Source organism: Lactuca serriola, chromosome 9 (genome assembly GCF_051521515.1).
Source record: "Lactuca serriola cultivar US96UC23 chromosome 9, Lser_US96UC23_V15, whole genome shotgun sequence".
Classification (NCBI taxonomy): domain Eukaryota; kingdom Viridiplantae; phylum Streptophyta; class Magnoliopsida; order Asterales; family Asteraceae; genus Lactuca; species Lactuca serriola.
The window spans coordinates 104,340,442-104,359,260 of record NC_136416.1 but is presented as its reverse complement, the minus strand read 5'-3'; the positions used below and the strand labels follow the sequence as shown (position 1 = coordinate 104,359,260).

General features: G+C 30.9%; 1 protein-coding gene across 4 annotated transcripts; it reads right to left on the bottom strand.

The window, feature by feature from the left end:
* Positions 1-14,481: 14,481 nt before the first annotated feature.
* On the bottom strand, positions 14,482-17,830 carry LOC145074725 (SHUGOSHIN 1-like). Of its 4 annotated transcripts, none has more exons than XM_079021061.1 (10): positions 17,614-17,830; positions 16,813-16,982; positions 16,657-16,694; positions 16,369-16,477; positions 16,261-16,284; positions 16,094-16,162; positions 15,972-16,013; positions 15,793-15,880; positions 15,641-15,695; positions 14,482-15,012 (listed from the first exon to the last, which is right to left on the bottom strand). In XM_079021061.1, exons 1-10 carry the CDS (start codon positions 17,636-17,638, stop codon positions 14,697-14,699), a joined length of 936 nt encoding a protein of 311 aa, XP_078877187.1. In that variant the 5' UTR covers positions 17,639-17,830; the 3' UTR covers positions 14,482-14,696. The 4 variants fall into 4 exon arrangements, with proteins under 4 accessions (XP_078877187.1, XP_078877188.1, XP_078877185.1 ...); XM_079021062.1 differs by having other exon boundaries at positions 15,793-15,883; positions 16,369-16,474; XM_079021059.1 differs by having other exon boundaries at positions 15,793-15,883; positions 17,614-17,828.
* Between the last annotated feature and the right edge of the window lie 989 nt (positions 17,831-18,819).

Sequence of the window (18,819 nt, the reverse complement as noted above, 5' to 3'; positions counted from 1 at the left end):
TCATTAGAAATAACATTCTGACAATACATGGTCGTTTCACCTTGAATTGAAAAATATTTCTAAAACGAAAGACTTAGGAATGATAAGATACATTCTTGGAATGTAAAATCTATAAATATAGATAAATATGAGTGTTAAAAGTTTTAAATTCTTTTGCACGAATTAATAATATATTGAAATAGATCAAGATACAAGATTCCTTTGGAGGATTCTTGGCATTGTCACATGACATCATTTTTGAGTCTGTCTCAAAAGGACCTAGCACATAGGTTTGAGCTAGATGAAATGATTTATATTCTATTTGCTTGGAAAATGAATCCATCATTTATGTTATATTATGCACAAGATTGGGTGTATGATTATGATTGGGTGTATGTTATACATGGTTAAGTCACTGGATGAATATAAGAACATACTAAGAGTACTTAAGAAGAACTAAGAGAATGTTTATGAGATAATCAGTTTAGAAGATCTTTATGTTAAGAGCTAAATAAGATACTAACTTCAAAACATATATATATATATATATATATATATATATATATATATATATATAAAATTATGAATTATAATTAGATTATGACTTATTTATGGAATGGAGAGTAAGTTTTGTAGAAATGAGATCCAAGCAAAACATAATTGCACAATCTACTAAATAAGAATACATTGCTACTTCATAAGTTGAAATCAAGTATGATTGGATAAATGAGTTCATTGAAAAACTACGTTGATTTGTGTCATTCAAGGATCACATAGAAATCTTTGTGACTTCGAGAGTATACTTAATCAATCTAAGAGAATATATATCATGAAATAACACCAATCATATTCTAAATATACTAAACGTAAAGTCAGATATGGAGACGATAGTATTCATAGAATTCACACAAATTAAATTTAGTCAGATCCATTAATAAAGTATTTCCTTTGAAGCTAAATATGAATGATCACACTTCAACTATAGGACTTCATTATTCTAGAAATGGGATTTTGATTTGAATTTAGTATTTAGATATTGGAACATAAGACAACAACTATTATATTATTTTGTTATAGTGGAATATGATCATTACATGAATACTTGTTGTGTTCTATTTTAAAATGTTTAATTCATGAATAATCTTATTATTCAAAAAGTTCAAAGTCAATTATAATTATGGGAGCAATTATAAACAAAGACTAATGTGACTTGGATTGGTTGACTCTCACCAGATGCAAGTATGTAAGTGGTTGTAACCAAGTTTTGTAGGTACTTGTCAGAGAACTAGTATTGAACGGGTATGTATCAAGATCAACTCATAGATCGTAGTTATAACTGATACCTGATTAAAAGGTATTATTTATGTATCCTTAACACCTGAGATACATAGTGGGACTTAAGTGTAGGGAGTGTTGTGCTTAGATATGGTCAAATGTTGATCCTTAACCGGGCAGTTATAAAAGCCCTTTTCAGGTATGGTGTGAACTATACAAGAGGCTTATGTAGTCAAGATGGGATTTGTTCATCTTATGTGTTAAGATTTAGACATCTAACACGCATTACCCAAAGTTGAACACCAAATGATATTGATTGCGATCCAATTCTCATGATTAATAGGATGTCTATAACTAAGGGATAACTGATAAACTTACCTTATAATTCAATTGAAGCTTTGAGCTTTTTGGAATTGGATGTTGATAGAGTGGCACAAAGTCATATATTACTAAGGGTACTGAAATGTTTCTAGACGTTCACCACTATCTATATCAATCGATAATGAGACTTGTGCAAGTGGGATATTGAAAGATCTATATGCTCAAGAGTATGATAATAAAGGGTCGCACTAACAACAACTAAATGCAAATATATCATTTATAAGAAATTGATTCTTGATAAATAAAGATAACTCTTGTAATTAATTGGAAATTTTTTATTTCATGTAAATATTAATTTTTCAATGTTAAGTATCAAAATATATCATAATATATCATAAGGTATGATTTATTATGTCATGTATATCTTTTTCGACTATAAAGACTTTTGTCTTTTAGCTAAAAGATTAAGGTTTTATATCTTATAAAAGACTTGAAGATTTTTATAAAATCTTCTCTTTTTCTTTATTAAAAAAACACATGAGCTTTTCATTATGTAGGAGCATATGGTATTTTGATTATAATATTCATGGGGACATGCTTTATAAGCATGTCTTGAGAGTAGTATTAAGATATAGGCTTTAGAGGCATGTTGCTTAAAGTGTTAAGAACCATGAGATAAAGATTTGGTTAAAAGCCTTAATAAAAGCTTTCATTAGATGATTCTAATAAGGAAAACCACAAAATTTTACTCTCTTCCTCTCAATATTCTTTCTTTTTTATTAAGTGGTTAAAAAAGAGTGTTTGATACTTTACTTGAACTCTCCTTTAGAAAAAAAAGATTTGTTTTTTTCTTAAAGGCTTAAGAGTACTGTTATTACAAGAAGACTATCATCTTATCAGGTTGGCAAATTGTTGGTGGATATCTCTAGAGAGCTTCTACTTTGGAGCTTGTTGACATCTTCATCAACTTTCTAATTGCCAAAAGGAACAAAAGACTTCAAAAGTTGTAATCTTTTTCTTATTATTTGGTTATGTTTATTCTTTCTAAGCTCTTGAAAAATGATCCTTGGTGGGTAAACTAGTTTATTTTGTTCAAAATCAAACTCTTTCGTTGTTATGTTTGTGTTTATGAAACAATTTTTGAATAAAAACCCAACACATAGATTGTACCATGAATAGTGTTACAATAGTCCTTAGTCTTGTACCAACTTAGAAGGTTATGAAGCACTCTCTGAAATGTAGAGTAAGGGTCCATCCCTCAGTAAGTACATTTCGAAGTCTACGATTATGAGGTTTACGTTCACCGTGAGGGTGCTCGACAATCTAGGACTTAGATTAGAGATGAGTTGTGTCGTTGGACATCCTAACAAAACTTTTGGGTAATTTTTTAAAATCTTCTGAGAACAAAATATTTGTTAATCGAAGTGCAATTTTCTAATAGAATGAGATGATATCCAAAAGAGTTAGTGGGAGTTACACTGGTATTGATAAGATTTAACAGTCAACCAACAAAGAACATAAAGTTGGTCCTATCATTCAATTTAAGATTGAAAGAGATATTGAGGAAACCAACATGCCTACAACTCTTCCCTATACACTGGATAAGGGATGCCATATACCTAGTTGTATAGATTAAGTAATTGGCAGACAATAAACAGAGTATTCCAGCTATCAGAAGTCATGGCAGAACCTATAAGGTTGTAAAATGGAAGAAGGACATGGACAGAGAGAGATTAAGTTTATTAATCTTTGAAATTTTGGCTATTCAAACACTTGACCTTAAAATCATAATTGTTAGTGGATCTTCAAGAATATAACAAATATGGATGGGAACTGACACATAGTCAAACCAAAGTGTTTATGTATGTATGTATGTATGTATGTATGTATGTATGTATGTGTATATATATATATATGTGTGTGTGTGTGTGTTGTTAATAACAGTGGAAGCAACCAGAATCTTTGTTTCAATGAGAAATTTCAAGGAGTTTGAATTTCGAGAAACAAATATGAGTTATGTATGTTACAATGTTACTAGGAGAAACAATACACATATTGCATGTGTTGATTTATAGAGATAGATCTAGGTAATTCATTAGGATAAGTCAAAGTACCTGAAGTCTCGAGGAAACTTGAAATAGTTCATAATATGTGGTGTGACATTGAGCTAATGTCCTAGTTCTAGTATTGAGCTAGAAAAAATGATTTGTGTCCCACATGCTTATGGGATCAATCATGTATTCCATGAAACATACCAGGTATGATGACTCTTATGCATCGAGCATGACGGCTCAAATCAGATCAACTTGGCAGGAATCAATGAATCAAGATCAAGAATGTTCCTTAGTGTCCTAGGAGGACAAACGACTTGATCATAGTATGAAATATTTCATTGTTAAAGTTCCATTGATGTTATGTTTCACACTAATAAAGACAATTATGTTTGCAGTCATAATTCGTGTCTTTTACTGAATGGTGAAGTATCTGCTTGGAAGAGTACTAAGTAATACACTATAGTGGATTTGAGAATAAACCTACAGTATATTGAAATCATTTAGAATGCAAAGGAAGTTATGTGACTAAAAGAGATGCATGTGTGACGTCTTTGTTGAAATTCAATCATTAATGATCCTTATAAAAGATTATTGTGATTGAAAGGGTGGACTTACTTCGAGTATGGATCCCAAAGTCACACAAGCTCACATGGCGTGTACTTAGTAAGTACCATTACATTCGATATTTGTTTGAATGTAAATAGATCATAGTCAATAGAATCATATCGAAAGAAAGTCTTGTTGATCCATTCGCTAAGTCAACAAGTCTGACAGTAAGACTGATAGTGAAACTTGATCATGAGGAATTTAATTTGCAAGCGATTTGACTAGAGCCCAATTAAAATAAGTTTTTTTTATTTATGAAAACTTAATAAATATAAAATGTTAATGTGATTAGCGATTATTAAGTAGATATCTTAGTATACGATGGAAATCGGTCATTTTGATTAGTTTAGTGTTGTGCAATCCTTTTACATGTTTAGAACCCACTTCTTGAATATTAATTTATTCAAAACTTCATAGTCATTCATACTCTTGGGAGTGAGTATAGGAATTAAGACTGTCATGAGATTGGTGGATTGTCCATAGATTGGACATACAATGGAGATTGTGTGAACACTCATGAGTACCTAAAATAGAGATTTAAGTATTGGAACAACCCACTCCATGGATTCAATCACAAGTAATTATGAGATGATAATATATTTTATTCATAAAGTTGAGAGAAATTGATTTCTTTGTATACGAGTTGGTTATGTTTTGGTATTGCTCTAACGCTATCTGTAACTAGTAGTTATAACGAGTGAGTTCATGCATGATTTGACAAGTAGAAAAAAATTTGTGTAGTCAAATTTTATTTGTTCCTTCTCCTTTAACATGATATGAGATATCATTGGGCCCCTTGATGATTTCATGTTGATATCTTATGTGTATGGTCGGTTCCGAACTAAATTGATGTGTTCAATTAGTAGTCTGATTTGATCATCATAAACTGGAAATTGAGAAACATAGTGTTGAACTATTAGGTTGATTCATAATACATGACTCGGTTCACAATGATATCTTGTAGAAATAGAGGAATAAATGATCACTTATCTAAGAGTTGATATTTGATAAGATCGAAGTTCAACAGTTGTTATGGAGCTTTATTGGTTATTCAAATATTATTTGAACAATAGTAGTTGATGAATTTTCCAAGTGGAAAACTGTTAGAAATATGTGTCCAATGTCATAACTAAATTGGTATAAAATTAAAAATAATAACAAATTTCTTTTTGGTTGCCCTCAATAGCTAAATTAGTTAGAAAAGATTTAAGAGTGTGAGATAAATAGTTTATATATATATATATATATATATATATATATATATATATATATATTAGAAACTTGTTAAAATTAATTTAGAATTAATTTGGAATTAATTAGAATTAATGAGGAGTTGATTAAAGGTGTAGGGACTGAATGTTAATTGTACAAAAGTTGAACAAGAGGAACATTATGGAACCCTTTTATGGGGGTGGACGGTTTTGGAGCTCTAGAAGGGTTCTAGAATCGATCCTAATAGCTGATATGGAAAAGATTTGAATCTAGTCTGATTATTTAATTGATTCAAATTAGTTTTATCTGCAAGTTACCTCAACTGTAGATAGACCCTTTGGCGTTCATAATTTTTGTTCCTAATTCTCCATACTCTTAGAGAACCGATTTCTCTAAGTTCTCTCTCCTCTCTCCTAAATATTCTAGGGTTTTAGTCTTTTGTGTGTAAGCCATTAGAGGAATTCTACTTTAGGTTCTAATCCTTCCAAGTGATTGCAAGGAGGTCGAGATCTTCAAGTTGAAAACAAGTATATACAATTATACTTGAAAGGTTAGTAATCCTCTCCCTTTTGATAGTTCAAATTCATAACTTTAAAAGTATGATTCCATAATAGTAAAACCTTGATCTCAGATACATGTACACTTAGGATTATATTTTGAATGCTTCGGTTGCCTAAATCTAGTGTAGAGATGCATAGAAAAACCAAAAGAGCCTCTCATACGATAAAACAATCCAGAAGAGGATGAGACACAGTCTCAAACATGATATTGAAAAGAGGACATGAAGTGAAATCGATAGATAACCCGGTCTTCTCAAGATTAAATCAAGTAGGCAATCTATCAAGAAGAGATCTACAAAGAAAGATGTTCACTTTACTAGGAAATATTCTATTTCAAGGAGTAGTGTCCAGATTGTGAATCAAAATTTGTCATCCAATAATTTTATGCACGATGCCACAGTATAACATCCATTCTCATCTTCAGTTCATTTCTATATGTTTCCCTTTAAAACAAATAAGTCATTAAGGTCTACCTGATATTGTGTCAGGTACATGTAAAGATAACTGATAACACCTCAAGTCCTTCCTCTTCTAGCAACATCCTTGGTTCGCCCCACGCCACCGTCCGAACCATGTAAAGAAATAATGGCGTCGCGGAAAATTCCTCTATTTTCATTCTTGAAATGCTACCACCATTTCGTAAGCAAGGCATAGTTGAACTTTTTAAGGCTCCCGATTCCTAGAAATCAATTATATAATAATTTGATCACTTTCTTCCAAGACACACAAGAAATCTTTTTGCTATCAGAACTACCACCCCAAAAAAAACTTATATCTTATGCTCTCAAGACGGTTAATAACACCACTTAGGGCCTTGAACCGTCTTGCAAAGAATGATTCTACCCCTAAAAGAAAGATTTATAGCTTTCCAATTTGAGAGTTTATTGTTAAATTTCCCAATTAAGGGCGTCTAATTTGATTTTCAACTCATACCAGATCCAGTCGGAGCACCAAGACAGGTGAATGGAAATTCACCAACAACACATCTCAAACAGTTTGTAACGCCGTAAAATTTCAAACAAATTTTCACATTTTAAAAACAATTCAATTCACAATATTATAAAACACATTGTTCTTATATTCCACATAAGTCAAAATCCCAAGATCATAACATATCAATAAAACTCCGCGCGTGTGTGTGTGTATTGATCATGTCGGCGCCTTCCCGCGATCCTCACTAGTACCTGAAACACATAACACAAAACACTATAAGCACGAAGCTTAGTGAGTTCCCTAAAATACCACACATAACACATACTAGCCACTCGAGGCTATAACTCTGCGGGCCCTTAGGCCCTAACTTTGTGGACCCTCTAGTCCTAGCTCTGTGAACCTTCCGGTTCTAACTCTGATATACTCTGATATACACACAGCATAAATCACATAGAAATAATGCAGTGCAACACATCACATAAATAGCATACAATAACTCTGTCACATAACTCTAATTACCACTCAAGGTAAAGTATAGTGAGAAGACTCACCTCGGATGTCTCGGTAATATCTCGCTCGTGTAACACTGATCTAGCCTCTGCCTAAACACATAAACGATCATCTCAATTAATAACGGCTCTCTAGGCTAGAATAAATCCTCACACGTCCTCTAAGAAGGCTAAAAGACCATTTTACCCTTCAAACAGTTCACAAGTCCAATTGTTGACCATACCCTAAAAGTCAACAAAAGTCAACGGTCAACCCTTTTACCAGACTCGCCGAGTGCACAACTGTGACTCGGCGAGTTCAGTCATGAACTCAAGTCCTCAAAATCCCCAATGACTCACCGAGTCACTTCCTCAACTCAGCGACTCACCAACTGTGTGATTCATGGGGGAAAACTATCCTACTCGCTGAGTCTGTTCTTGGACTCGGCGAGTTAATGTCATGCTCAAACTCAAATGACCTCCTGAGGTCAGATCTGTTCCTCCAATCCATAGATCTGGCCTTACCAACCACTATAGTCACGTAAAGGTCTGACCTTTACACTCATGCAATGACCAAAAAGCTTCTTTGGGCTAAATAACCCCTAAAATGGCAACCTAGGGCCATATCTCTAATGGAGTAGCAAAAAAGCAATGTGAATGGGACTCTCTGGACCTCTTAAGGTCCAGATCTAAGAAGAACTCCACCTTGGGACCTCACATACTTCGAATCCAATCCAAAGAATGCACAAGAAAACCCTAGATTTAACTAGAACACCAAATACACGAGTTTGAGCACATATTAGTACCTCTAGTAGCCTCCTCTGATGAAGGGATGATAGATCTGAGCTCCTCAACCTTCCTTGTTTGGCCTCCTTCCTTCTTTCTTGCAAAAACACACTTAGAATGATGAAATAGCCCTCCTATTGCACTACAAGCCTTCTCTCTGCTCTCTAGGGTTTCTCAGAGGTCTGATAGCCGCAAATGGTGGCTAAAAGGTCCTTAAATAGGGCTCAGGCCCCGGAGAATTATGGTTTCATTAAATAGCATGGACTCGCCGAGCCCACGCATGGAGTCGTCGAGTCCGCCATTAAATCAGTCCGACCATGCGCGATCCTACTCGGCGAGTCTGAGCGCCTACTCGCCGAGTCCTTCTCCAAAACTCAATATAAATGCATAAAATAAGATATCTGGGAATCCGGATGTTACACAGTTTTCCATATCACCAATTTGGTCATTACTAACACCAATGTCACACATCTTTGATTGCATATTATTTTTGTATTGTTTTTTGAAGAAAAATGTTCTATATTTAACTTTCAAACATACTTATCCTCAAACATGATATTGAAATTTTTACAATAACTCTAGATCTTTTGTTTTGAACATTGTAAGTAATTGCATTGAAGTTTTCTTCATTGACTTTTGGTTAAAATTTGCATAAATGGTTCTTGTTCATTGAAGTTTTACTCACCCGCTTTGGGTTAAAATTAACGGTCCTTGTTCATTATGAAGCACCTTCAACCAAAAATAAGTTCCAACTTAGGTTTACATTTATTCTTTGCTTCATTCGGTGTAACATTTAAGTATGTAGTTGTTCATTGTAAAGTGGTTTTGTGTTAAACATGTTATAGAAATAGCTTATGTCCAAAAATACTATGGCAAGTTGGAAAATTTGAGCATCGGTCTAACAACTTCATATGATGTTTTGTTTCGATCTCCCAACCACATTGTTTTATTATGGAGTTAAATGCCCTTGGAAAACAAATGTTCATCAAAAAGTGTTATTATTGAATATTTTTTTCCCAATTATCACTCTAAATTCCTGTAAGGGACTTCTTTACCCTCAACTCACAATCCTTAAGGCCAAAGAGTGTATGTTATCACATCCTTTCATTTTTTTTTTCTGTCAACTCATCGTCATGTTATTTTCTCACATCTTCTCCTCAATTTTCTTATTGATAGGAAATAATCATCTATCACTCCCCTCCACTTTATTTTTCTTTTTATAATGAAATATATAAAACTATAAATTTTTAATTATATAAAATTTTAATATAATAAAACAAAAATATTTCATTAAATTCAATAATAAATAACATTAAATATATAAAAATGACAATTAAATAAATAACAATATAAAATAAGTCTACTCGTAGTATTTTTCATAATTTGAACCATTTCCATGCGATTTGTTTCAACCGAATCTTGGGATAAGATTCGTGGGAGAGTTGTTTGGCTTCATTTTTATAAATAAATGTTTGAATAATGATAGAAAATAGTAGAAAATTATGTGAAATAAGGAGCAAAAGATGTAATATTTATAGTGGTACAAATTAAAAAGGAAGAAAAGGAAGAAAAAAAAAAAGGAAAGTAAAAAGGTAAAATTGATCATTAGGCTAGCGTTGGAGAGAGAGAGAATTCATAACTTTTTCACCCGACATCCATTTTTTACTGTCTTTATATCGTTAAGATCCTATTAATGAGATCTTCAATTCTCATTTATAGAGAGAGAGAAAGAGAGAGAGATGGGGTTTTCCTCTTCTACAGGCGTCTTCACCGTATTGGTGTTCAACATACGGTGTTGTGTTAACCGCAACATCACGAGGCCATGTCACCTCGTTGTTGAGTGGAGGGCTAGTACATCCAATAGCCCTAATGAAATAAATTATTTCAATTATAGTCTCAACGAAAGAACACTCATGTGAATCGGATAGAGTCATCAACTATAACCGATCTTTACTTCTTGCGATTAATGTTTCCTCGGTGGATAAATAACATTTTAATAAAAGAATTTAAAATTAAATTAATAAATAAATAAGAATTGTAAATATATGTCAGATGTATGCCATCTAAATATCATTTTAAGGAATGATGGATGGCTGAAAAACCATTTATAATCTATGATAGACAAATATTATAGCTTCCCATACAGTCCCTAACATTCGTTATAATAATCTTGATTATGGTTTTATGCATACGAGGAGCCAAAAGATGATGTGACAAGAAACATTTGAAATGATTTTGTCTATATTTTTTAAACAACAAAATATATGGTACTCAGATTGCTACTTTTAAATAGTTATTATAGTTTTATAAGTAATTATTAATTATTGTTTTGTTTCGTGCATCAACGCGGTTCTTGCTGTTTCACAGAATGGATGTGATGGTGACCTTCATGAGGTGGAAGATCTTGGCCTTCCCATGGGACATACTTTCTATTATTATAGATTCTTTTCTATCCGGTTTTTTAGTAAGATTTAATTCCATAAACAAGAAACTTGTACTATGAAAATAAAAAATAGGATAATACTTTAAAATCTAATATAGTTTAAGATCGGATACATATTTAGTGTAATTTATGTTTTTTTATATATTTAGTCGTTTATGTTTTTTATTTTGTATACATATAACTATTAGGTTTAATAGTCATATGTATATAAAGTCAAAAAAAACATAAATCACTAAATATATATAAAAATTAACATAAATTATTAAATATATATAATAAATCATTATACATAAACGATAATATAATCGAATTGTTTTGTCTAGTTTTTCTAAAAATGAATTTTGTGATGTAACGTGTGGACAAATAGAAAAGACAATACTTAAAAATCGTTTATTCCGTAGAACACCGAAAACTGACACACTTTTGAGGAAACCTCGATTTTATCAAGGAAAATTGTCAGAAAAGGTTCCAATATTTTCGGAAAAATTTCACTTTAGTTTCAAAAAAAATTAAACAGAAAGTCCCGATTATTTGATTCTACACGATAATATATCATTTCCTATTAAAAAATAGATTTTTTGTTAGAAAGTCCTGATTATTTGATTCTACATGATAATATATCATTTCCTATTAAAAAATGGATTTTTTGTTAACTTGAGCAAAAATGAAATAATCTGGACTTTCATGTTCAATTTTTTTCTGGGGATAAAGTGAAACTTTTTCGAAAATATAGACTTTTCTGATAATTTCTTTTTTATTAATGATCAAAATTTTGTTGTTAGAGAAACAACCAATAAATCCTTAAATAGTAAAACTCTAGCCATGGATAAAGTAAGAAATTACGAAAAGGTCCAAAACTTTTAAAAAAACAAAAAATATGTTGAAAAATTGATAAATCATGACTTTGACCCTCTAAGAATGAATTCATCTAATATCCACCGGGCTCGGGTGAAGTCGGGAGATATTTTCAAAAGAGAAATTAAATATTCTTCTACTTTTTATGCCTAATATCTTCCTACCTATTTTAAATGATGACAAGTGTCATTTAATTTAATTTAAATTTGAATGAGATGTTAAATTTGTACACTTGTCATCATTTTAAATAGGTAGGAAGAAAATTATGAATAAAAAGTAAGAGAATATTTAATTTCTCTTCCCAAAAAATTATTTCTACCTGAAAAAACTCTACTCTTACATCTCAATCTGATATTGTTCGATTTCTTCGTATGTTCAAGTTTTTGCATGTAATTTAACTATATTTGTTCCACATAATTTTGTCATTATTCATAATAATACAAGTTATAAAAGTCTAGTTTGTCTAAACATATGAATTATATGAACTTAATAAAATCTTATATTTGAGATTTTATTTTTACTTTATAACGTTTTAAAAACTGGTTTTTTATTTGAAACTGGTTTTCAGTTTAACCAATTTGACCGTTGGTTCAACTAGTTCCATAACTTTTATGTATTTTAAATTTTCCTGCATAACATATTTACATAAAACCAAGAATTTGCCATCCATAAATAAAAATCCTTATCATAATTATCTATATTATAAAGTCCTAGACATAATAGTTTAGAAGTATCGATCAAGCTATTCAATTCATGTCCAGTAGTAGTGTGCGTCATCGGCCTTTGATTTGTGTACACTCTGGATAACTTGATCGATCAAACTATTCAATTTGTTTTGGAAATGAATTGTTTTTAACGAGCTAAATTCAATCTAACTATTCAAGTCCAATAAACTGGTTCAAATGGGTTTTATTGGTTCTACAGGTTTGTTCAACTCAGTTTTTGAAAAACCTTCCAGTTCGATCAATTCTAGAAATTGACAAAAGAAAAATGGTCGTTATTAAATCGTTATCATTTCCAGGTCCTAGTCAAACCGATTTTTAAAACATTGATTTATGGTCGGACAAAATGACCATTTTAATTACTTTATAAGATTTGGTTTTTGAAATCATTTATAAAATGATACATATGTGAATGGGCATCATATTGTATTGCTTATAATTCTTAAGCGTGAGGTGGCTAAAAGTTTAGGACTCAATGATAGCTTACATATTTATGCAGAAAGTAAAAGGCAGCTGACTGTGGATAAAAAGAAAATGCAACTATACACAAATAACAAAATAAATATAAAATGTATTTAAATCATTTATCCAACGTAAAAAGTTTCATATATATAGATTATATGATTTTTAATAATATTAACTAAATAAATAATCAATTAGTAAATATTGCGATGAGATATACAATCTAATTAAATATGATTATGAGCTTGTCAACAATGAATATCGAATTTAGGAAAATATAAAACCATAAAAGTAATATAATTCTTTATCGTTTCTTTTTTCTACACAAATTAAATAAGTCAAAATCATCAGAAATGAATACACACGCACAAAACCATGTACAGCTGTGATTGCTAGACAACATAGCATTTGTTGTTTTGCATAGATGACTAATTGTTATTGGACCTTTCAACTAAAAACAATAAAATGAAAGAAAATGTCAAGACTAGAATATTTGTGGGGTTGGGAAGGACTTTACATCCAATATTCAAATAACCAAATCTTCTATAAAGCTTTTAACGGTTTCCACTACATTTTAATTAATTGTTTATTCACTTAAATTTCTAAATATTTTAGCTATTATAAATTGGGGTAAAGTATAATTTTTAATCCTATGGTCTTGTGAAAACTAGAGATTTTGAGCATGCAAAGAATTTTAAACATCTATTTTGATAGAGATGGACAAAAAAAAATCTAAAACCAACCAATTCATCAAAACTAGCTTTAACATTTTAGCTATCGAATTTTAACAATAACATGTATAATATCGTTTCTCAAATATAAGTTCGCTCATTTGGTTTTATCCAATGTTTTGGTTCAAAAAACTAGATGACATATTTATTACATCATAACTAACTTTAAAACTAAAGAATGCAAAATTCATAGAAAAAAAAAATTGAAACGCATTTCATACAAGCTCTCTTTTTTATTGGTTTATTCAATTAGCTTGATTCAAAAAAAAAAGAACAAAATGTTGGTACTTTGTTAGCAAACTCGAAATAATAATAATAATAATAATAATAATAAAAATCTTTTTTTCCACATGTTATATTATCATTCATTTTGTCATGTATTACTTTATGGTTATTTTAAATTAAATTTTTTCCACATGCCATTTTATGGTTATCTTTTCATTTTATTAAATTTCACATATTATTTAAATATAATAACTGTAATAACTATATAACAAATTTCATTAATATAATTTTCTTTCTAATTTCAAAATTTCTAAATTAAAACTCAATTATTTCCTTTGTTTATTATTTAAATTATTTATTTAAATTTAAAAACTAAATAAACACTTCAATAATCAATAATTCAATACTTTTTTCATTTTTCTTATAAATTGAAATTCCAAATATTTAGTCTTCATATTTAACTTTTTTTTCTTGAATAAACACTAAAAACCCATTTTTTTCGAATTAATCGGTCCACTATGGTTTTCAAAACCATGAATTTATCAACCACTTGTTCAAATTATTATCCATAATAGATTTGGAGGAGGCCTTCCACTCCTTAAATGATACATCCAAATAGCCAAGAAACATAATTCATGTTTTTTTTTTTTTTGTTAAAGATAGAAAAATATTGTTCCAACCCATAGAAATACATCTTAAATATTGTCCCACTTCAAATCAACAACGTGAATTTAATTAAAATCACAACATTATTAGTCAGCAAAAATGATATCAAACCAATCTAACTTTTGTCTAATCGAATGAAAATTCCAATTTGTGCACATGCATATTTTGACTTCAATAAGACCCATGTATTCAATTGCTATTTTAATTGCTTTTTACAACCACTAAACCAGATTCAAACCAAAAACAAACTTTAAGCAACCACAAATCAAAGCTATTTCACATTGTCCTCAAAAAAAAAAAATCTAGAAAGGCATTTAATAAGCAAAAGTAAGAGTGTAGTAGATATAACAACATGAACATACATCTGAATGTATTCAGTCATTCAGTCCTACGCATTTTAACATTAATGCTCATTTCCTTGTAAGACTGAATCTTTTTAACTGCTTCACGTGAAGGCCTTGAACTAATAGAAGATCTTCTTCTTCTTCTTTCTTCTTCTTCTTCTTCTTCTTCTTTCTTAACAAAAACCACACAATTTGAATCATTATTATTATTATTATTATTATTATTATTATTATTATTATCCTCTTGCATTCTGTCTTCCTCCTCTTTAAGATCCACATTGTCTGTATCAAATAAGTCTTCTGTTGCTTTTGCTTCTTCCCTCTTAATAAACCTTGCAGATTGCCTCCTACTTAAGATTGAGAAATTTAACCAATTATAGCATTCTACTTTTGGAATTTTACAAATAAACTTTCGTATTTAGGGTTAATTTCAAAAAATACCTTATACTTTGTGTTTTTTCCAGATTAAACCTTTGACTGAAAAAAACCTTGTATTTTTTCATTTTTTTCGGAAAAAGCCTCATCTATGAAATTTTTTTTTCCAAAAAAACCCTCAACCTTCTAAATGCTTCCAAATAAACCCCCCAACTTTTTTAGTTTTTCTCGAAAAAACCCTCATGTTTTACAATTTTTTTGGAGAAAAATGACTAAAAGGACCAGATCGGAAAAAATGAAAAAATACAAAGTTTTTTTTCAGGAAAAAGAATTGAGGTTTAATCAAAGTATGAGGTCTTTTTTGAAATTAAACCTTTTATTTAAATGACCTATTTGGGTAGATTTTTCAAACACTACTTTTCTTTCTTTCTATTACTATTTATAGCATTGTACTTTCACTTTTTATCTTATTAAGGCATTGTATTTTGAGAAATCTACCCAAATATAGCATTTTATTTTTGAATTCTACATATGTAATTGCTAATAGAAGCTAAATAAATTTTGTATTAAGAAGAAATACAAAAAAGGAATTTGTGCACAAACCTTCCATTGTCACCCACACCCTTATCTTGTCCATTTCTAACAGAAGAACCTAAACCTAAAATCAAATATGAACAAGAATAAATTAATTTTTAGAAATTGATATACACATCATGATGAAATATATTAATAAAAACAAAACAAATTAAACTCACTTTTGGATTTCTGCCTTCTGCTTTTATTACACTGCTCTTCTTTATCTATATTACAGACTCCTTTCTCCTCATTCTCAGATACTTTCATCTTCTACAAGTGAATACACAAATATTTAAGTAATTTTAAGTTTTAACCCATGAGGCCTTTATAAAGTGACTCAGGAGAATTAAAAACTAACCTTAACATCATTTGTTTGACATGTTTTGGTTTTCCTTTTTCCCTGATATAAAAAAAATCAGCATTAGGTTGTTGACACTAAGCATGTTATGTTTGCTGATGAAGAAAGATCAAGAAACTAACCTCTAACTCCATTTGTTTTGCTATAAGAACACCATTTTTGCATCCAAGTTGATGTTGCATGTCTTTTAGCTAAAAAAACAAAAAAGGGTTTTCAAATTTCAATATAATCAATTAATCATAAAGAACCTATTTACCATATAACTGTATGAAGAATGAGATTTACTTACCCTATCTTTCCCAGAATTTACTTCCTGCAAAAGTTAATGAAATATGTTACTTAATTGAAAATAATGGAAAATTGAAAAGGTTAACGACAATGAAAAAGTCAAACAAACCGCTAGCAGTTGACTATTTGACTGAGCAAGCTGTAAATTCTGTTGTTGCATCTTTTGTAAAGTAACCCTCAGTTTGTGTAATTCAGTTCCACTGAGATCAATAATTCTACTGCAACAATATTAAGGAAAGTTATGTATCCATGTTAGAGTCTGTAAAGGTTAGTTTAGTAATTTTCATAACTGAATGAACTCTACAACCATAAATGAGGCTTCATGTTATATAACCATGGATAAGAGTGGATTTTACCCTTTTATAAAGTCACTAATGTGAGAAGGAATGAAGGATACCTTTTTTCTGCTAAGTGTTTCTTAAGTGCTGCATTTTCCTGGATTATATTAACATAGAATCATGTAAGCAACATTTAAACATGAGAGAAACCATAAAACCAAGGTGACATTCATCTTTTTATGTTTGAGAAGTGCCAGAATAGCAAAGGTGAGTACCTTTTGGAGCTGTTCTATAAATTTTTCTTTCACAATAGCTGAATTTGGAAGAGACTTTTTATCTTGGGTCAAAGTGCTATGTTTCTGTTGAATGTTGCTTATGTCAGCAAGCATTTTCCTCCCTGAAGCTCCAGTAGAATCCTTGGCCATTTTCTCTACTTTAGGCTTATCTAGTTTATCATGAAGGTTTACAATAAAATGAGCAGAATATTAAGAAAAGAATCTAAGTAGAAGGGTACACAAAAAACTAGAACTTCAGAATAGCACTAACTCCAAACATGTGCATCTTTTGGGGGAGACTCTATGTAATATCTTAGCTTTTGTCATCTAATACGAGCAATATTGATCTTTTCACTACTTATGGAAATTTATTTAACTAGTTCAGACAAACAATCGAAGTCTAAATTGTAAACAAAAACCCGGAATTCGATGTAGCTATTAGAGCTGGCGTTATCTTAAATGCGTCACTAAATAATGGGAAAACGCAAGAAAATTTTTCGTAATTTTATATCTGTAAACTTGTGATAATATCTTGAAATTTTTGAAAATTGAGGAATATTGGCGAGTTTAAAAGGAAGGACTAATAATTCAAAAAAATGAAACCCTAGTTCGCACTGGAAATCAGTATTGGCCGTTGAATTTCACGAAGAAAACCCTGGAATCTCAAATGGAAACATGGGGTTTGAGATCGCATTTCGTAAAAATCAAATGTTCGATTTTGCAAGGGCATAAAATCTTTTTCTTTACAAATGAAAATAGTCAGATTGATGAAGAAATAGAGCCAAATGAGCTAGCACATACCCTCAAGCACGAAGCCACCTTCCATGATCTTGAACACTGAAAACCCTAATCCGTAACATCAACCTTCAGGCTTCAAGTCCCTCCCTCACACACACTTACACTTCACACGGTCTCTCTATTTCTCTCGCACACACACACACATACAATCAACTAGATGTACTGTAGAACAGTAGAAGAGAGCAGGTGCTAGAAATCGAAGCAGAACCCGAGCCTAATTTTGAATCTGCGAGCCTAAATTTGAATGGACGATCATTGGGCCTAATGGGCTAACAGCCGGTTTTTTTTTTTTTTTTATCGAAAACCGATTCGGTTTAAGTTAATATGGTCAAAACCGTTTTAAGGAGAAAATGGATTGGATTCAAACCGGTTCAAACCCAAAAAAAAAAAAAAAAAAAAGTATCCGAACCTATACAACTCGGATGGGATTGGATTGGGCAACATCGTTTTTAAAAAGAAAACAAAAAGACTGAACCATTTTTATAAATTTTTTGATTTTTTGAAATACAAATAACGTGAACTAAATATGTTTTTTTTAAATAGAAAATCTAATATACTCATAAACTACTTAATCCACATATGTTCACGACAGGACTTGAACCATCAACCTTTAGGAGGGAGGGCAATATCAGATACCGTTAAGCTATAAACATTTTCATATGAAACAAGTATGTACATATTCAAGCATAAAAACATGAAACATAACATTTATGTTGTCAGCAGCATAGTTGATTTGATTATTCATGATAGTTGTTTATTAATCATTCATTGTTTATATATTTCTTGTTCAACTCTAATAATTTATCTGTTCCATATCATTCAAGTAGTCTTTCAAGCAAATGCACACTTCCACCAGCCGAAGTTACTACCGTCGGAGTTTCTTAAAGCCAACATCAACTGCTACCTCTTGTTGCCAGAGTTCCGCCGCCACCATACCATCGTGGGAGAAAGATAGAGAAGGAGAATGAAAGGGAAGGGTGGTTTGTTGTTGTGTTGTTGCTTAGAATCTCCATAAGTGGGTACATCTTCTTCCTTTGTCGGTTATGTCTTCTTTTTCTACTTCAACCACTTCACACCACCACCACCACCGTCGGCAGTAGTGGTTATCATAAAATCACCACATCATCCCCATGGTACTATTGGTTGGTGGTGAAGTCAAGATTGCTTCAAGATCCTTGGCTAAGTGTTCTATAAATGCATTCTTCTTCT